General features: G+C 42.8%; 2 protein-coding genes and 1 long non-coding RNA gene across 3 annotated transcripts; 2 read left to right on the plus strand and 1 right to left on the minus strand.

Moving 5' to 3' along the window:
- Positions 1-211: 211 nt before the first annotated feature.
- LOC122406325 (uncharacterized) lies at positions 212-1,054 on the plus strand. The gene has a single exon (XM_043411720.1). It carries the CDS (start codon positions 212-214, stop codon positions 1,052-1,054), a length of 843 nt encoding a protein of 280 aa, XP_043267655.1.
- Positions 1,055-1,165: 111 nt separating this feature from the next.
- Positions 1,166-5,005, plus strand: LOC122406326 (uncharacterized). Its single transcript, XM_043411721.1, has one exon. The coding sequence runs from the start codon at positions 1,166-1,168 to the stop codon at positions 5,003-5,005; it is 3,840 nt and encodes a 1,279-aa protein (XP_043267656.1).
- Positions 5,006-13,867: 8,862 nt separating this feature from the next.
- Positions 13,868-15,201, minus strand: LOC122406439 (uncharacterized). The gene is made up of 4 exons (XR_006259962.1): positions 14,615-15,201; positions 14,417-14,530; positions 14,090-14,318; positions 13,868-14,013 (listed from the first exon to the last, which is right to left on the minus strand). It is a non-coding gene; the product is annotated as an uncharacterized lncRNA (long non-coding RNA).
- Between the last annotated feature and the right edge of the window lie 6,426 nt (positions 15,202-21,627).

Raw genomic sequence — 21,627 nt, forward strand, 5'->3', positions numbered from 1 at the left:
CATCACCTCAATCATTTCTCGGTTTCGGGACGAGATTCAGCCTTCCTCAACGGGAGCTTCCACATCGGGCGGCGCTGCAGCCATCGGGAGGGAGAATCTTCCGAAGATCTCTCTACCCACATTCACCGGGGATTTCTCAGCCTGGATTTAATTTCGGGATCTATTCACATCTTTGGTTCGGGACAACGCATCGCTCACTGATGTCGAGCGTATGCACTATTTGCGGACGGCCACATCGGGAGAGGCGGCGAAACTCATCGCCAGCCTCGCAATAGAAGCCGAATCTTTCGCAACGGCTTGGGAGATTCTCTCGGATCGGTACAACGACACACGGGTGCTCATCCGCTCTCACCTGGACAGCATTTTTCGTACAACGGTCATCTCACCAAACTCAGCACGGGATCTTCGCACCCTCATCCACGACGTCTCGGAGGCGTACAACTCACTCCGGGTTCTGGGGGCACCTATCGACTACTGGGACTGGGTTCTCGAGTATGCGATCACGCGACGTCTCGACACCTCGAGTCGCGTCGCCTGGGAAACAAAAGCGGGCCAATCACCAACTCAGCCAAAATTGGCAGAATTGCGGGCGTTCCTCACCAATCGGGCTCGGGCTCTTGAGGGCTCTGCTGTCTCCACGGGTCCTCCTCACTCTCGGAGCGGAAGCAACACGGGATCGGGCAAATCAGCACCGGGTACATCCTCAAGGCCGTCAGCAAGGGCTCATGCGGCAACAACGGGGAGCCAGCAATCATGCTCGCTCTGCCAGCAGGCGCACTTCATCGTCGCCTGCCCCAAATTTCGGGAGCTCACCAACGAGCATCGGCGGGAAAAGGTGCAGTCCTTGCGGCTGTGCTTTAATTGCTTGGGTCGGCACAACGTGTCGTCGTGCCAGACGACGACGAAGTGCAAGGAGTGCGAACGGAAGCATCACACCATGATCCACGTCGGGTGGAGTCGGGACGGGAGCACTCCTGCACCATCACGTTCGGTCAAGTCGGACGAGGCATCGGGAGCCTCTACGGCGGGACCATCCTCATCAAGCTCCGCATGAGACAACGGGGCATTAACTTTGTCCGCCTCGGGAGCTGCCAGGCCGGCAGTTCTTCTCGCAACGGGTCAAGCTAACCTCATCACACCACACGGGGCTTCTCACCGTGTACGAATGTTGATCGACACGGGCGCGGAGATCACATTCATCACTGCTTCTCTCGTGCAGCAACTCAAGCTTCACCGGGAAGCATCGGTAATACCGATCATCGGGATCGGCGGGACGCATTCGGGCCACACGCGCGGGGTGGTTAGCGTAAAGCTTCGGTCTATGCACTCATCGGACATTGTCTCAATAAAAGCTCACATTTTGTCAAAGTTAATGCCTACTCTCCCTTCATTTACACCTCCTAACATCTCACTTTCTCATCTGCAAGGTCTTCCACTTGCAGACCCGGAATTTCTCTCACCAGGGTCCATCGATTTAATTCTCGGGGCTGACATCTATGGGCAACTCATTCGGGAGCAGATCAAGCGGGGGCCTCACGGCACACCGATTGCACAGAATACGGTTTTCGGGTGGATCGTTCTCGGTCCTATGGACTCTTCTCAACAGTCAGCCGGGTTGGTTCATCACGCTGCAGTGGATCACGGGTATCAGGAGCTTCAGGCTCTCCTCACACAGTTTTGGGTACAGGAAGAAGTCTCGGGCTCGGGCGAATCGCACCTCACTCCTGACGAGCAGGAATGTGAGACTCATTTCTTGACGGCACACAAACGGAACTCAGACGGGCGGTACGTCGTCAGATTGCCGGTTAAATCCGCATCGGGGACATTGGGCGGGTCTTTTCACACAGCTTCTTCCTGTCTCCATCGACTACAATGCAAACTCAATCGGGATTCAAGCTACAAGGGCCTCTACGACACGTTTCTCGGGGAATACGAATCATTGGGGCACATGACTCGAGTCTCGGGCAATCACGCCCCGCTCGGGCCCATTTACTACTTGCCGCACCACGGGGTGCTTACCACAAAGTTACGTGTTGTATTCAACGGGTCGTGCAATACAGATTCGGGAATTTCGCTTAACGACATTCTGCACACGGGCGCGAAACTGCAGCGAGATATTTCGGACGTTCTCTTGTGGGTCAGACGACACCGTTTCGTCTTCGCGACCGACATCGTTAAGATGTTCCGGCAAATTCGGGTTCACGGAAGTGATTGGGACTTACAACGCATTTTATGGGTGGACGAAGGCGGGCGGGTCGTTTCATTCCATCTCACCACGGTCACTTACGGTACTCGGTCAGCACCATTTCTCGCGGGACGGGCCCTGGATCAACTGGTTACAGACGAGGGCGGGAAATATCCCGAAGCTGTCGCCCCTCTTACAAAGGGGCGATATGTGGACGATATTTACGGCGGTGCTGACCAGCTCGCAGATCTCATCACGCAAGCGGAGCAACTCATCGGGATTTGTACAGCGGGCCGCTTTCCTCTGGCCAAGTGGCAGAGCAATCATCCGGAGCTTCTCACGGCGGTCGGAGCGACCTCATCAACGGAAAACGCTCGGGTATTTGAAGAATGGGAGACAAAAGTCCTTGGTCTCGCATGGCTTCCTCACACGGACGTGTTCAAATTCACGGTTCACAAGTACACAGCCGGGGACGGGATCACGAAACGCATCATTCTCTCGGAGATCGCACAATTATACGATCCATTGGGTTTTCTCTCACCGGTAACGATTCGGGCCAAAGTTCTCTTACAAAGGCTTTGGTTAGAAAAGTTAAATTGGGATGACCTTGTGTCAACGGAAGTTCGCAACTCTTGGGTCGCGTTTCGGCAGGAACTATCGCATCTCGGGACGGTTTCGGTACCGCGGTGGCTCAACATCGCGACGGGTACATCGGTCGAACTACACGGGTTTTCGGATGCATCTCAACTAGCAATGGGCGCAGCTGTGTACGTTCGGGTTTCGGGCGCGGGTAATCAAACAACGGTCTCACTAGTCTGCGCTAAGACTAAGGTCGCACCGATCAAACGGCTCACAATTCCTCGGTTGGAGCTCGCAGCAGCGGTGCTGCTTGCTAAACTCACACACCACGTGCAAAACGTGCTGGGCCTTGATGACTCACGGGTATACCTATGGACGGACTCAATGGTAACGCTCACTTGGGTCACTTCTCATCCTTCACGGTGGAAGGATTTTGTTCGGAATCGGGTATCACTGGCACAGGAGCTCGTGCCACGGGCCCAATGGAGATTCACACCGGGTCGGGACAATCCAGCGGATTGCGCATCACGGGGGCTAACCATCTCACAACTCGCGCGACATTCATCATGGTGGGACGGGCCTCACTGGTTAGCCAAAGACTCATTCCATTGGCCAACTCATCGCATCGGGACGGGGGACGCAGCGGCGCTCGAAGAGCGGCCAGGTCTTACACTCTCACTCGCAACATCACCCTCACCGGTTTACGATCTCATCTTGAAATACTCATCTCTCACACGGTTGTTGCGAATCACCTCATGGCTCTTCAAGGTGATTACAAACCTGAAAAGAGCGGGCGACGGTACATCGGGTTCAGCCAACATCACACCGGGAGACCTGGAGAACTCACGGCTTTATTGGGTGAAAGCCATTCAGGGAGCATACTTCACTTCAGAGCTTAAAACACTCACATCGGGCTACACTCTCTCAAAATCGCATCCGATCACGCGATTAACGGGCTTCATAGATCATCAAGGCATTCTCAGGGTGGGAGGACGGCTGAAGCACTCAGCCTTACAACCTGATTGCAAGCACTCAGTCATTCTCCCTCGGGACTCACCACTTACGGCACTTCTCATCGCTGATGCCCACGAGCGCACTCTCCACGGCGGGACTCAACTCACTTTGGCTTATCTACGGCAGAGCTGCTGGATCATCGGCGGGCGTGGGCCAGTACGCTCATACATTTTGCGTTGCGTGCGGTGCGCGCGCTTCCGGGCGCTCAAGGCACAGCAACTAATGGGTCAGTTGCCAATCTCACGGGTTACGCCGGCAAGGCCGTTTCTCTTCTCGGGGGTCGACTACGCGGGGCCAGTTTCACTCAAAAGCTGGCGCGGGCGTGGGAGCAAATGTCACAAAGGCTGGTTGTGCATTTTCGTTTGTTTCGCTACCTCCGCTATGCACCTTGAAGTTGTTACAGATTTAACCACGGACGGGTTCCTCGCAGCACTCAGACGGTTCACGGGCAGACGCGGGATTCCGCACACGATCCAAAGTGATTGCGGAACCAACTTTCAGGGTGCAGCAGCGGAGCTACGACAATTATTCAAAACGGGTACACGGGAATCCGAACTCATTCAGCACACTGGGGCAACTGACGGGATTAAATGGGTGTTCAACCCACCGGGGGCACCTCATATGGGCGGAAAATGGGAGGCCGCAGTAAAATCGGTCAAGTATCATCTCCGACGGACGATTGGGGATGCCAGTCTCACGTTTGAAGAATTTACGACTCTTCTCACACAAATTGAGGGCATACTCAACTCGCGGCCGTTGGAGCCTCTGTCGGATGACCCGGATGATTATTCGGTTCTCACCCCTGGGCATTTTCTCATCGGGGACACACTCACCTCCATTCCTGAGCCCTCATTACGGGATGTGCCTCAAGGTCGCCTCACACGGTGGCAATGGCTCCAGGAACGGGTTCAATACTACTGGGAGCACTGGTCATCAGGATACCTGCAACGGCAGCAGGCTATATCAAAATGGCATCATCCGAGTCACGACATCCGGGTCGGGTCTATGGTTCTACTCATGAACGAAAACACGGCACCCACAAAGTGGCCACGGGCACGGGTCACACAACTACATCCGGGAAAGGACGGGCTCACACGGGTGGTTACTCTCAAAACGGCGACGACCACACTCACACGGCCTATCACCAAACTGGCACTCTTGCCAGTGCCTCAACCGGGATCAATCGACAGCACTGCTGCCGATGGCGGGCGGAATGTTCAGGATTGAGCGAGGCCTCGACGGTAGCGCGAGAGAATTCGGGCCGGGCTCTCGCGCTCCGCCGCTGGCGTCGCCAGTTCGCGGGTTCGGACATTTTGGGCGCGTGCAATTAGAGCAGCCGGGTGCTCGTTTCACGCGCTCACGGGGGGCGTCGCCACCTCCTGGGCAGTAATTAGCACGGGACCGGGGAAGCACACCGCGCATGTGCGCGGGGCTTCATCATCGATCTCCATGATTGATGCCGCAGTCTTGATCCGGTCGCTGAAGCGTGCAATACGGCTAATCACTGCATCTCACCTTCTCACCAGTTTTCGGTATCAAATTCGGGTTCTCTTATTCATTTTCGGTTCAAATCATTACACGGACTCTGCGCATTTAACGGAACATTCTCTCGGACTCATTTTAACGGTATATCTCTAAAAGTCATCGGGTTCTTTCTCACGAGCACGCTTCGGTCGTCCATCTTGTTCGTCTCGCACGTGCTCGACGAACACCGGGTCCACTCGCCATTTTCATCATCGGGCTTAATCGCACTAATTGTCGGGCAAATACTGTACTTTAACATAGAACAGCGGAACAATAAATTCCTCACTATTTTTCTCGCACCACCGGCGTACTTATTATTCGTTTACCACCTACACCAGACTCCTTGCAAAAACACTATTTGTTTCATGATAGGGAAAAAAATATAAGACCATTCTAATATAGACAAGATTTACATCATTTGAAATTGACTAAACAGTTTTTGTCCGTCAACATAGAAAAAATAAATATTTAGTAGCGTTGATTGCTTTCGCCATCTGAAGGTAGTTACTCAACTTTAAACAAATCATTTGTAAAAAATTTTTTGGCGATAAGAAAAAATGTATAATTTTCCAAAATATTTACTAATTGTCACTCTTCTAAAAAAAAAGCCAAATCAATATAAAAATACTTCAAAAAAGTAAAAAAAGAACGCCAAGTATTAAAAAACCGCCCCTCTAGTTTCGAATGATCTTTACTATATTTTCAGTAAATGAAAAATTTCCTTAACCATTATTTATTGCTAATATGACATAGTAGGATGAACATAGTAGGATGAACATAGTAGGATGATCAAGATAAGAAAAAAAATATGAGATCATTTTAGCATAGCCAAGGATTTTGAATAAATTTCGATTTCTGCAAAGAATCATGTTACACCTCCAACTGTACTGGCTAAAGAGTTTTGTGACTTCAAGCGTTCCCAGAATGATTTTGCGATTAAGATATTGTTATTCTAATTTAATGCACAAATTCACTGTCAAAATTACACACAAACTTGGCGTGGATGGTTTTCAAATGGAAGCTCGGCGAAGGAATGCTAATGCTCCATCCGTCTGCATCTAGAGCGAATTTCAATGCCCACTAATTCATTTGTTTCTTATTTCGTTATCCTTCATCCAGCCACGTATGAATTTTTTACTTGTCTACCTATCCATATACTGGTTCATCACAAGTATTCTGTATCCCATTCTCTAATTCATTCACCAGATTGTCTATTTCTTTTATTCCTAAAACCATACTTTCTCCACATCCTATTCGTATGTTGATTCAATAATTTCAACCATTCGCCTGGATATTTATTGTGTAATAATTCATTAAATCATTCATATTTGCTAATTATTTTATTTTCTTCATTAATCTCTTTCATCTATACACTATCTCAGGAATCTATTTTATTCATCAAACCATTAATTTTGAATAGTATATTTGATCAATCGTGTCTTCCCGAGCTTTCATTTGAAAACCATCCACGCCAAATTTGTGTGTAATTTTGACAGTGAATTAGAATAACAATATCTTAATCGCAAAATCATTCTGGGAACGCTTGAAGTCACAAAACTCTTTAGCCAGTACAGTTGGAGGTGTAACATGATTCTTTGCAGAAATCGAAATTTATTCAAAATCCTTGGCTATGCTAAAATGATCTCATATTTTTTTTCTTATCTTGATCATCCTACTATGTTCATCCTACTATGTTCATCCTACTATGTCATATTAGCAATAAATAATGGGTAAGGAAATTTTTCATTTACTGAAAATATAGTAAAGATCATTCGAAACTAGAGGGGCGGTTATTTAATACTTGGCGTTCTTTTTTTACTTTTTTGAAGTATTTTTTCTGATATACAAAATGTGCGAATAATGATCATAGTCGGAAACCACTTGAATCAGGTTACCACAATCAGCATGAAGAAATGGTAGAAAATTAAAGGACACATATTAGGCAACCAATTAATAATATGTATCGATCCGCTGCAAACCGATGGAGTCAAAACAAGGATCGGAAAGAGCAGAGCCAGACTCAATAGGAAGCAAAATATGGGAATATTCAAAAATAATGATGACACAAAAATAAATTACAAAACATTTATTCGATTGGAGTTTCTCACATTATATATACTAACAGTTCCGTGTGTTCTTGTTTTATTAATTATCAACCATGATATTTCAGATCGCAAAAACAAAATTTGACGTTATAAGTTGACGAACATTTTTTCTTACAACTTCCAGACCTATTTTTGATAAACTGATTTGCCTTATTTATATTATTCACTAACTATGCGAATGTTTATTACATATGTCCCGCACTTCGTAACGTCAAACCCCGGCCGGTTCGTTACCACACAGCTATCAAAGGGAACTCGTATATATGACCTACATTATTACATATGATATGTTATCACGCAACTGATGATATATTTACACTGGACAATATTCCGCGAACTCTGGTTTAATTGAAAGATTATCTCAGTTGACACTTATTTCCAATCGAACGAAATAATGAAATCTTGAAAAGTTTCGTTGACATATACATCGCGCATTTTTTTATATTTTTTATTTGCACACACAGAGTCTACATTTACGCGGCCGCTTTTATACCGGTTTAGTATACCACAAGTTTTAACAAAATAAATATTAACCACTTTTCACTAACCATTTTCATGTATTAATTAGAGTCTGCACACAACAGCACTTTGGGGATTATAACCTCACCTGTCAAAATGACGTTCAGTATGAAAACAAGTTTCAGGTGGTTTCGGATGTGCGTATCGATGTATTGATATCATATAACCTATTTACAAATGATATAAATGATAAACTTATTTTCAGTCAAACGAATTAATGAAATCTTAAAAAGTTTCGTCGACATGCATTTCATTTTTATTTTATTCTTTTTTACACACGACAGATCACAGACTACATTTACGCGACTTCTTTTATACCGGTTTACTTTAGCATTCCACAGGTTTTAGTACTATGCACTTCGTTAGATGACGAAAGTTTTTTTTATTTATCCCACATGCATTCCATAATGTCAAAACTCCGTTTGTTTATACGATGATCGAAAACTGACACATGGTTTTTATATATATATATAATATAATATTCACGGAGTCTGAGCGCGGTCGGGGTAAGACTCAAAAGTTAGAAGGCCTAAAATGGTGAACAGGCATTCTGTATAACGCATATATAGATATACAGAATGCCTGTTCGCTATTTTAGGCCTTCTAACACTTGAGCCTCACCCGCGGTCGGCCTAGCAGCTGGAGGAGCCGACATCGTTGAGCCAATCAGAATGCGTAGAGGCAACAACTCTACTACCACTAACTACGTCAAAACGCGTATACGTATACGTCGAACTCGTGATGTGTCAGTAACTTTTGCATAATCTTGAGCCCGTGCAAAGTTTTTTCTCAGCAATTACGCCACCGCTCGTGTTGATTTTGGGCGCAATCTAAAGACAATTTCTTAATTAGCCGAAAGTTCGATTTTCAAAGCCTCAGATGACTCATAACTTCGGTAATTCAAAAAAATCACATGCCAATTTTACCCCCACCACGGCGAATCGTTTTGTTCAGTGAAAGTATACTCGGCGAGAGCCTCGGGCCAGCAGACGACAGGGCTGTCAATGTACTTGTCCCGAGACTCTACCGAGTCTCTTGATAGCTCAAAATGATAGATGACTCGAAATTTTCTCGTTTTAAGAATAAAGAAAACTTGCTTGGTTTTAATAATTTTGAAAGAATTTGATCACCACTCAGAAAACAATGATTCGTTGATGGAAAAGAATCCACCCAGAGATCTTAAGACAGAACGAAGCCGAACTGTCCCGGCCCCTCTGGCGTGGAAAGGTAGGAGTCCTACCCAAGAATCTTGTGACCGAACAAAATCGAACGGCCACGGCCCTCTTGGATAGAAAAAAGGATTGGAAATCTACCAGGTATCTTGAGACAGAACGGAATCGAACTGTCCCGGCCCTCCTGGATAGATCAGAAACTCACCTAGGAATCTTGAGTTCAAACGAAATCGAATGAACCCGGCCCTCCTAGCGTGAGGAGGAAAGGTGTTATTCTGTTTGAATTCTGAGTGGGATAATAGCGATGTTATTTTGCTCTTTGTTTTTAGAGCTATTTTTGAAATGAGTGAAAAATTCTCTTTTTCTTTATTCTCGTTATTATGGCGAGTACACGCGGCGAAATCCGGAGGCAAGACTGGCTTTTGGTTATTGACATGCGAGTCGAGCTCTCAAGGAGTTGAGACGTGACTGGCTCTTTGTTGGCTCAGAGAGCGTTATTGCGTAAGGGAGTCTAGCGTGGCGAGATTCGAAACGAGACTAGCTACCGGATCTTCTGCGCTCGGGTTTTTATACTCTCCCGAACAAAGGAAATAATAATAATAACGCGCTTGGACTTTGTCCCTTACTCCAATTCGCTGCGCGACTTAATCTCGAACCAGGGACTCCCACTCTAAATTCTCTGATTGGTGCGCTAACTCCCCCGCGTGGGTCCCAATTGGCCGAGTCGAGCTGTAGTCACACCGCGCATGTGCAAGAATTCAATATAATTCAATAAAACAGTTTTTTGATCAATTTTAATTCATTTTATGACTTTCTCCATTATTTTGTTTTATTTTCTATCAATTCTGTCCATAAGATTATTTTTATTTTATTTTATTCACAAATTTGCCGAAAGTCACGTTCTTGCACGTGCTTGTTGAATGTAGGTCATTGCGCATGCGCACTGTGCACGCTCGATCTTTCAAAGAAAAGTTTTCTTAAATTTTTAAATGATTTTACTCTGAAATCTTCACCCATTTGTTCCAAATATGTTTTTCTAATGATCCGCATTAATTTTCTGAACAAGAATAATATTATTTAATTAAAATTGAATAAAATCAAGAATTTTGCGAGTCTAGGGAATTTTGGTGAAGCGAAATCGAGTTGGCAGCGCTGAGCGCCTCGCTTCCCGAGCGCCGCTTCGCGAAGTGACAGGTTTTCAACATGGCCGCCGATGTAAACACTCGTGCGTGGGTAGGGAGTAAATTGGTCGAAAATGGCCGCTGTCACTATTTCCGGTCGGCCAAAGTCACTAGCTGAAAAAAAGTTGTAGAAACAAGGCACAGATGTCGCAATAAGCTTTTTCGTCGATAAATTCGGAAATTACAGTCTCGGCGGCAGAGATTCTCATTCTCATATGAATTCATACGATAGATACGCATCCGAGACTTGTTTTGGCAGTTATACGTCATCTTGACGTTTGAGGTTATGATCCCCAAAGTGGGTTGATGCAGTGATAGAACTTGTGATATATGAAATGGCAGGGTGTCAGTACATCACCGAGCAATTGGATCCGGCATTGTTCGCGTATATAATAGATATACGCGAACAATGCAGGGTCCAATTGCCCGGTGATGTACTGACACCTTGCGCAACATGGTTCTGGACAACCGTGGCTATGAAATCCAAGCCCCGATGCTCGTGCATCAATCACGGTCGTTTCCTCTTCAGGATTTCACAGCATGCCTTCGAATCATCAAATTGCTTATAACCAAGGAAATCTCTCAGGGAATATATCCATGGGAATAAATCAATCATCATCCCATAATTATGGCAATAGTTCTCTAACTACCCAGGACAAATTCCATCTTCCTTAACAGACTCGTACTGAGGCCATCCCAGATATGCTTACGACCTGGAGCATACCACAAAGCGGAGACATCGCTGAACAATCTGCTTATGACCAGCTGGAAAATAATTCAAGTTACACCAGTGCTAATAACAGCGCTACTACCAATCTTACGCCTTCGTCCCAGTATTCTAATGGCTCTTATCAACAGCCAACTTCGAATCAGAATTATTATACCACAGGTCAATCGCAAAATCAAGGTACGGAAATGCTCTTGTTCTTTATTCATAAATATTAATCAAAAGGTATAATCAGCCAGAGAAATTGACTCAGACCCCTAATGTTTTGTTTCCTAAAGAAGATTATGCACTTGTTCTAGATTCCAAAACTGTGAGTAATATGACAGACCATAGTAATGTATAACTTATCAGCAAGTATCCAGTGGGAATCCAACGACATCGACGCCATCTCCAATGGAAGTCATGACAAAACCCATCGAAATAAAACCTGAAGTACTCAAATCACACTTGAATCTGAGAAAAACAAAGAAAAATCATTCACGTATTTTTTTTCTTTTCCCGAAATACAGACAAGCGACTTCAGTTGTTGCCGTGTCGTGATATTCTCAATGTTCAACAGACGACATCACTGTCGTCGTTGCGGTCATGTCGTTTGTAGCGCTTGTTTAAATTCAGACTGCTCCATCAACACCGAGCAGTGAGATTTTCAATCGTTGGAGCTTGACCATCGACGAAATGCACAACAAAACCTTGAGGGAAGAATTCTCTTTCGAAAACACTTCAAACATATCGTCATGCTTGGCCATTCTAAATTAACATTCCGATCACGAAGCATATTCGAAGTAAGTGGTACAAAAAATCATAAATGTTCACTCATTGTTTAAAAGTTATAACGAATACAATGAAAAAAACTAAAGCCCGAAGTTTTTTCAAGTTTGAAACTCCGGAAAATGGAGTGTTTATTGAAAATTACATGGTAAAAGAGGGAATAATTGATTTTCGTATACAGGAATTAAATTGATTTTTGTTTTTCAATGAACAAATTAATAATTTTTTTATTTTTTCTAACAGCTTTCTTTTAGACAGATGTCGAAGAAAAAACTAGCGAGTTACAGACTCACCGGTAAGAAACGTACAGCATTCGAAGCATTCAAGGAGAACCAGAAGGTATGATAGCTAACAAAAATGTCTCCAATTTTATCATATTTTTTCCAACAGTATCCCAATTGCCTCACTTTCTTCTCTTCTCTGTTCCATTGTCAATCGATTTTAAAAAACACGTTTCTTTCCAATTTCAAGATATTTTTTGTTTCCATTACCCCTAATATATGCTATTTGAAGCTTCGCTGATGTCCTTTATGTTCAACAATTGAGATTAAGATCGAAGCGCGCACGCTCCTGGATAAAAAAAAATACAAAACATCACAATCTGTCTTAATGTGTAAATGTAATCCCTTCGGGAGTACAGCCGCAACAACAACACCAACAACTGCATCAGCAGCAGCAACAGTTAAATGAGAATAACTGAATCCAGAATCGACGACAAGTATAGTCATCAATAAATTATTTTGGAACCGTGTGCAATTTGTTTCGAAATGATTGAAAATTAAGCTCACCCGATTGTGCAGTGCGTGATGCATGAGCAACGGTTTTAAAAAGTTGTTTTTTAATAATTTTTTAATAATTTTATTACAATAGATGAATGTCAGTTTATAAACTTTCCCGAAAATAGTTGCATTTTTTCTTTTGTTCGTCAATGGGCAATAACTTGATACAATTTATGTTTACCAATTTATTCAAAATATCTGTAAATGTATAAGTGATCAGGAACAAATAAACCTCAAGAGTTTCATGCAAATTATATATTTTCTTACTATCATATCATCATGATTCCATTATAATAATAATTTCTAAAAAAAATTCCGCGTCTCTGCTGCTTGAATTATTCGCCGCCTGATGCTAACATGGGCGCTGAAAAACGTTTTGCCGCTATTTTTTGAATTAATTCTTCACGATCTTCTTTTGTTCGTCGTTTGCTGGTACATTGTTGCAAATTTATTCTTTGAGTCGTAAAAAGACAAGTCTATACAATTTTTGTTATTCTTTTAGTCCTATTTCGGTTCGGTATCGCGTTTTATCATAAAATTATCAACTGTTTATAAGTGGAGATTTTCACGATGAACAAAAATCAAAATGTTTGTTCGGTCGTACAGCGTCCATATATATAATATGCCAGACACAATTTTCGATGGCCACAGTTATAAGAGAAACAAACGTTGTTTGAACAGTGATGGACGAATAATAAGGTAATTTTGGTACATATGGTGATGATTCTATCAAACTATTAATTAATATATCGTTTTATTTATCCACCCTCCATCAAAATTTATAAGAATTTTTTTCATTCCAGTTACCTCCAGTGCAAAAACCATTGGAAAGGCTGTCCGGGGAAGGGCACTCTGGATGAGAGTGACCAAAAATTTACTCTCACCCACATCCACAGTAATGATATAGAAGACATATATAATGACGTTCCGCAAGAATTTGTTTGATAAAATAAGAAGACAACCCAGAACGTTTAAACAATTATACGACGAAGAGGCTAAAGAGTAAGAACCATCAGGCCTAATTTTATCTTCCATTTTTTATTATATTTTTACTTAGTTCATAACATTACACTTCATTATATACTTCAGAATATAATACTTAATTCATAATTTTTACTTCATTTGTAATAAAATATTTGAACAAATAAAGGAAATGATAAAGGAATAAAAAAGAAAAAGATTCTGCAAAGAAAAGATAGGACACCTAGGATGTAAGAGATGATATTTGGAAACAAGGACGGAATTATGTGAAAACAACAACAAATAATAGAATAAATATTTATTTAGAATTAATTTGCAATACAAAGTGTGGAATTAAGCCTATCAGATGTAGGAGGCGTTTTTCTGAGTCACTGAAAAATAGGCTCATTGTTCGTTCTCCTATTTCCCTGGCTGCTCTAAGGATGCGGTACTTGGTCGCTGTCGCTCTGATCCAATCGTTAACAGTCTGAAATAAATATCTATAAAAAATATATAATACATAACAAATATCTGAGCGCAAACACAATGTGGATCATATTATTAAGACCTGCATACCTTTTTCTATTCTTCCGTGCTGCGTTCGGTAAAACGATTCATTTGCTCGTCAAGCTCCTGTCACGAACCGCTCATTCGAGATATGTTTAGAGGTCCATCTGCGGCACTTCTTATTATATCACGGTTGAGCTTCAGAGCAGTGACAACAGTGGTCCACATCTGGTATAACTCTGCTTGGGCTGACAAGCGGATGGCTGTTTCCTCCTTCTCCTCACTGACTCGGCAGGAGCTGAAATTCAAAAACAAGTATAATGAAATGTACGGCTCAGGCTACTGATGATTTATGTCTAATTAAACAATATATATTTGTTTTAAATTTAATCTTACCTTGATGATTTGTGACGAAATTGTATTCGTCAATAATTATATATTTTAAGCTCTTAAAACAATCATGGCTTGTGGCCCAGGACAGAGCCACCGGCATCTTACATTCCGATACATCTGAAGAATAAAATAAAAATAAACGTTTCAAAATTTTTTTCGCCAACGTAAAAACAATAATGAACGTTTCAAAATTGTACTTACTTCTTCCGAATAAGAAGGCGAAAACTTTGCTTTCGTGACAATGTATAGTATCGTAGTAGGTCATACCCAAACAAAAAATTGTAAATTTGAGGTTAAGTTGGCATTCGGGATAGAGAGCAAAATCGTAACATAGAGGAACACGCCACGCGTAATGTCAAAGTCGAGCCATCGGCGCATGCGCTGAAATATAATTCAAAAAATTTGAAATGAATTGAAAATGTATGTTCTATTATCTTCAAAATTAATTTATATTCATTTTCGAAATGAAGAAAGAAGGAAAATAAGGGGAAAAAATAAGAATCCGAGGAATCGACCTAGAAGTGGCATGATTAATATTTGATATATTAATATTAATATTAATATTAATTGAAACGTTTCGTTTCACGAGGAGAGCTCCGAAACAAGAAAGTTAGGGAGGAAGGAAAGGAGTTCGGGCTCGAGTCGCTTCCAATTGAGGATAAAAGAATAGCCTAGCAATAGAGGACTGTAGGAGGTTTGTTTTATTCACTAGGCAGCGAATCTCTCCACGTGGGTTATTAAAAATGGCCTCAGCGTAGAGGTGTCACTTTCATGTGTGACAATATCGACCCTTCATCATCGGCATCAACACGATGGAGAGAGATCGCTGCTGCAAGAGGAAAATAATTATAATTAAACAAAACAATACCAAGATTTGAGATTTTAATTAATAGACTACTTGTTAGTCAAAGAAGAGCAATTCACTACTGGAGATTGGTTTATCACTGTGTTTTAGAGGTCGTTTTTTGAAGATTAGCTTGGGAGAGGCTCGGGAATACTAGCAGGATAGAAGGAGTCGAAGGAGTGTTTCTCGGAGCGCTCCGCGCTCTACGCCCCGCGAGATCGTTGCTAGAGTCTGGGCGGTTCAGTCTTATCGCCCGAGAACGAGTACAACGACGCGGGGTTCGCACGATTGTGCGTAGTAACGAGATTTCCTGCTTTTCCTATTACGCTAAGGATTCCGTTCCTTTAAAGTTTTTTTTAGATGTTCGCGAATTTCAGGATCCCGACATTCGGGCGAATGGCTAAGGACGCTATTTTTACTCACGCCAGAGAGGCTGGCGTCACGTGTACAAGATGTGTGGGTCCGAGATTCAGCCCAACGGATAATTTAGCCGATTGAGACTCCGTCTCGAGGAATACGAGCGTGGCTAACGACCGTATTCAAAACCAGAGAAGCTGGATAGAATCGAGGATTTGGCAAAACCTCTAGTGAACGTGTCGTCTACAGATTCTAGAAAGAAAACAGGGAGAATCAAGCGGTGTATTTTCCTGAGTTTGTGGAATCCGTGAAGGAATCTGCGAAAGCACTCTAATTATCGCACTCCTTCTTGGGTGAGGAATTTTATTGCTTCCTGAACAGACTCCCTACGGGAAATTCGCTTAGTTCTGCCTACTTCTTTTTGAGATCACCAAGATGAATCTCCAACTCCAGAGTCAGGCTTCCAGACGCAATGCTGGGGCTTTCTCAGGGGTTGGAGTCCTAATCACGAGCTCCAGGGCGAAGTTAGTAAGAGCGAGATAGGCTCTATAATAAAGATCGGGATTTTACCCGAAGAGGACTGTCCCCGGTGATGTTGAGCAATTGAGTACTTGAAGAATAAAACGTGCGGAGATCGGCGTGCTCGTCCTTAAATAGCCTCAGGGAAGAGAGGAGAATCCTCCCTTCTTTAGTAGGTCGATCGGTGACCGGTGGGATTACCGGGTAGGGGTTCGAGCGGTCCGAGTAGGGGCGGTTTTGCGAAGATCCCCCCGCTGGATCGGTCAGAGAGCTTGGGATAAACAATTTGTGGCGGGAGTCTGCCCGCGGGGTTATCAGGCGTATATCAGATAGCAAGAGGTACTTCTTGCTCTCAGGATCTTAGAGGTGTGGCTCAGAGAGCGTCGATGGTTGTCAATCAGGCGGAGTTCGGTAAGAAGGACCGCCGATGGTGCTAAGAGGCGGGGCTTCTTGCGAGACGTCGGCTCTAAGAACTCGGTCTCACGAGGCCTCGCCGAGCCCTCGATGGATACCACGCCAGAGCGTAGAGCGCAGAGGTGTAAGGATGGGTGTCATACCCCAGGGGTCGTGCCAGTAGGACGTCTCGTTACATAATATTAATATGGGATATATTTCAGAAATCAAGTCGCGGCTCAACTCCTCGGATATCCAAAGATGAAGGCAGTTATGAGGAATTGGCGTAAAGGCTCCCAGATTGCCGTCGTCCCAAAAAATATCGCCGAAGTAGCACAGGTGTTGCAAAGTGATACATGGAGGAAGGAAATGGAGTATACCATAACTTCCATTGATTTAGAAAGTAATGGTGCCATCCAATCAATGTCACATACCCTCGAGACGTACGGTGTCATCGATAACCGAAACCCGCAACAAATCGAGGTTCATGTTGTACTGGGGTGGGATACTTTTATAACAGCTTTCGAGGGAGTAAAAGTTTTCTTCATAGATGGAACTTTTCATGTTGTTCCAAACGTCACCGGGGCGACTCAGTTGTTGAATATCATGGTGGAACATCGCAATGAAGTACATACTGCTGCTGCTGTTTCTGTTGTGCTCTCATGAATGTTAATATATAATAATAATATAATAATGTTAATATGTTAATATATAAACCTTACAAATTTTTTTCCAGTATTTTCCAATAGCATTCGCGTTGATGAGTCGACGAACTGAAGAGGGATACACAGCGGTGCTAAAATGTATGGCCCAAATAATGATGCCTTTTCTCAAACCGGAGATAATTATTAGCGATTTCGAAGTTGCGCTGCAAAATGCTATTAAAACAGTTTTCCCGACAGCGGAACTACATGGTTGTCGTTTTCACCATAGTCAGGTAATAACATCAGTTTATATTTTTTCAATTCTTTTTTACTCCTTTTTATTATCGGCTCTATTTTCAGATTTTTTACTCTGACTAATATACAATGAGTTTTCTATTAGACATTGTAATAAATGTTCGCAAGATTAAATGGGTTAATTGATGTTATTTTTTCAGGCTATAGTGAAACGATGTAAATCGAGATCGGTATTAATACGAGTGAGGCGTCATTGCCCTCAACTCATTAGAGAGGCGTACACATTTGAGAGAGATCTCATGAACCTGTGCCTCCTGCCTCCCGAATTCGTAGCCGAAGGATTTCGGACTATTGACAATGAGCTCCAAGAGAAATATCCAGAATTGGCTGAAATATTTTTAGATGTGCGCGAATACTACCAGCGATTCTGGATCAAGGAGAAAGGTCCGGCAGCGTATAATCAATATCAAAAAAAAGTCCGCACCAACAATCCACTTGAGCGGTGGCACCGGAAACTGAAGGATGCAACAGGCACCCGTCCGCAGTTTACAATATTTATGAGTAAGTTTATCCGTTGTTTATTTGATAAATTTTATACTGTCATACACGTGGAGCATACTAATGAAGCAATTCGTAATAATTAATTGAGTGCAAGTTAGTAATGAATTTGTATATCATAGAGACCTTGAAGATACTGGTGGAGTCAGCCCATCTCGATTTTTTGACCGTTGAGCAGGGTGTACGCCCTCATAGAAAACGGAGTCGCTCAATGGAGGAGACGGAGGCTCTTCTGAGTGCAAGTTGGTACGAGCTTGGAGATTTGGCAAGTTACGACGAGGTGGAACGAAAATTGCGTATTAAACGGTTTTTAAATACCGTTGCTCGCGCATCGCATAATACACGATCGGGTGAGATTAAGTTTTAAACGTTTCGAAATAAACTGCAGGCGATTTCAAAATATAACTTCATCACTATATGAATTTTCCTTTGTATCCCTAAAAAATGTTCTTTATTACAGCAATTCCAGAAGTAGAAGAGGACATAGAAATCATCGACGTCCATAATCCTCGGCCTTCTGCATCCAAATAACCTTCTCTCGACGATAGAAAAGAAGACAGAGAAAAAGTGAGAAAAAGGATAATGTCAGGAGTAGCCTGAAAAATCTTCAATAATAATAATAATAACAATTATTATTGCATTTTTTATTGCAGCCAACATCATCGTCTCCATAGTAATAAATAGTAAAAATAATAGTCACATGCTGTTTGTTTTTTTCTCTTTTTCCGGAGTACTTCAACCATATGTTTCAACCTAAATTTGTCGGGTATGCTGTGAATTTGCTTAATGGCAGCTATGAGCTCGTCTATTCGCACTAATTCTTCGACGACCTTCGAATCCGGTTTCTCCTCAGGTGCAAGCGAGTCGATTTTCTGTTTGACTTGTTTTTCAGATTATTCAAGTTCCGCAAGGACTGCGACCATCATACTAACCACTTTATTAAGCTTGGTATACAATCTCTTGGCACCGTTGGAAGCTTTGAGATGTCTGATTGTCCAATCGTTTCTTTTTTTATTTAGTCGAGTTCTAGTATGTCCTCTTGATATTCAGCCATTTCTTTTTTCATTTCCTTCAGTTCTTCCTTCTCGACGGACAATTTCGTTTTCTCCTGTATATATCAACGAATTATATTTCAATGATTCGAAAACTGAAAACGAGAGATGAGTATTTTCCAATTTGTTTTTTAAACTTTACCTTGTCGATCGAGTCGAGGGCTTGTACATTGACTTTCACATCTGTCGCTGTAATTTCGTCTTTCTTGTCGTCGCTTGTGAGTATCGTTGGATGCGGCACAGTTTCTCCTTCTTTTTGCTCCTGCCTCTCCTCTTCAATTCTGCGCTCTTCGAGTTTGATGATTTCGATGTTGGTTCTGTGGTCGCCCTTGCCCTCTTTCTCACCGATTGCCCTCTTCGTAAGCGCAATAATATCATCGGGACCATGTTGCGCAAGGTGTCAGTACATCACCGAACAATGCCGGATCCAATTGCTCGGTGATGTACTGACACCCTGCCATTTCATATATCACAAGTTCTATCACTGCATCAACACACTTTGGGGATCATAACCTCAAATGTCAAGATGACGTATAACTGCCAAAACAAGTCTCGGATGCGTATCTATCGTATGAATTCATATGAGAATGAGAATCTCTGCCGCCGAGACTGTAATTTTCGAATTTATCGACGAAAAAGCTTATTGCGACATCTGTGCCTTGTTTCTACAACTATCTTACCCCATTTTTTTCAGCTAGTGACTTTGTCCGACCGGAAATAGTGACAGCAGCCATTTTCGGCCAATCTACTCCCAACCCGTGCGTGCCGTGTCGTCGAAATAAGTGTTTGAGAGTGTGTTTCGCTTCAATGTATATCGATCGAATTTATGACTGCTGTTACCAGCTGTGCTGCGCCGTGTGCTACGTTATGAAGTTGACGCCAGATTTCCAATCATCAACAACTAATTTCAACAACCAATCACATCGTCTAAAAATGGATGTCGTCAGATCCAACCAATCAGAAACTCGATAGCATCAAAGTGCCTTTGATGGTGTTATAATTTAATATACAGGCACATAAATTTTTGAATGTGTTGGTAACTTTTGCATAATCTTGAGCCAGTGCAAAGTTTTTTCTCAGCAATTACGCCACCAATAATGCTGATTTTGGGCTCATTCGATAGAGAATTTCTCAATTAGCTGAAAGTTCAATTTTCAAAGTCGTACATAACACATAGGCTTCGCAATTAAAGAAAATCACATGCCAATTTTACCCCCACCTCCGCGAATCGTTTTATTCAGAGAAAGTATAGTCTCGGCGAGAGCCTCGGGCCAGCAGACGATAGGGCTGTCAATGTACTTGTCCCGAGACTCTACCGAGTCTCTTGATAGACTATTTTTTGGTCCGGTGTCTTCGTATCGTACTACGGTATAAGATAGATGCACTCCTTGCTGCGAATCATTTATATACGAGCATCCCCTCTTAAGAGCGAATATTCCCCCCCACCCCATCATAGATAGTACATATTTTTGCAAAGCATGCAAAATTATGAAATACGAGACACCCGCAAAAAACGTGAGCGTGAACAACAGTTTTGAATGCAGTATACATTTTTTTCTTCAAACTGATCACGGTTATTAAAACTTCTAATCTTATTAGAAACAGAATCAACCGTCACACTTTTATCACAGTGGCTGATAAAGTCTTTGTAATAATCATGCACTATTCGGTCATTGCGCGACAAGTCGCTTGAAAATATGCTTCTGAACTTATCAATACCGAACCCAGAACACATATGATGAAGAAACATAATGCAATACTGTCCGCAACATTGTGAATCCGCACTCTGAAGTTGCGAATTGTTGCATCTGAAGATTCTACAGTTCCTTCGGAGGCTGCTGAGGTGCTGAGGGATGATCGGGGGTAATCCGTAGCTATCGAAGAACCAACCGACTCCATTTCGATTGACGTAGAAACCAACCCAGTGGGTACCTGGCTGTTTATGTCCATCAGTATTAGCCACAAATGCTGTTGGTTTACCCCACACCTTAGGGATACGGTCAGCCGGATATACGCCTACTGTATGGTCCTTGATGCCTTGAAGAGCGTGTAGAATTTGAAGACTGTTCATAATAATTGACAGTTAATCAAGACCGCTATTTCTCTTCACAGATCACCACGATGGGCCACACCGTTCTTTGGTAATTCTATATTTCCGTAAAGAACCAATACAGTCGTTGCGAGATAAACATGCTTTAATTCTTAAAGCATTGTCGAGAGAGCATGCGTACACGGTATTTTTTTTCACGTAGCATTCCATGATGAATACACGTTGTTATAGATTCAGAAAGATTGTGAAATGACGGCTCCTCAAAGTCATTTTCCAAGTTTACAATGAAGCACCCTGTGAGCTGTTCTAGATATTTTGATTTGGTTGAGCCTCTAGTGAAAACTCGATCAGCACTCAGCACAGCCTCTTTCAAAATATTGTTTATGTCTTGTAGGCTTGTAGAGCCTTCACACCACCTAACCCGTGGTAATACCGTTGTAACCACGCATTTTCTCTTTTCAAATTATTCGGTAGTTCATTATATATAGTTATGAGGAAGTTTTATTAGCCAGTGGCCTGTGTACGAGCACTGTACAGACACT

Source organism: Venturia canescens, chromosome 2 (genome assembly GCF_019457755.1).
Source record: "Venturia canescens isolate UGA chromosome 2, ASM1945775v1, whole genome shotgun sequence".
NCBI lineage: Eukaryota > Metazoa > Arthropoda > Insecta > Hymenoptera > Ichneumonidae > Venturia > Venturia canescens.

Excerpts from the sequence above, each read along its gene's own strand:
- LOC122406325 (XM_043411720.1), top strand. The coding sequence starts at position 212 with ATGCACTATTTGCGGACGGCCACATCGGGAGAGGCGGCGAAACTCATC.
- LOC122406326 (XM_043411721.1), top strand. The coding sequence starts at position 1,166 with ATGTTGATCGACACGGGCGCGGAGATCACATTCATCACTGCTTCTCTC.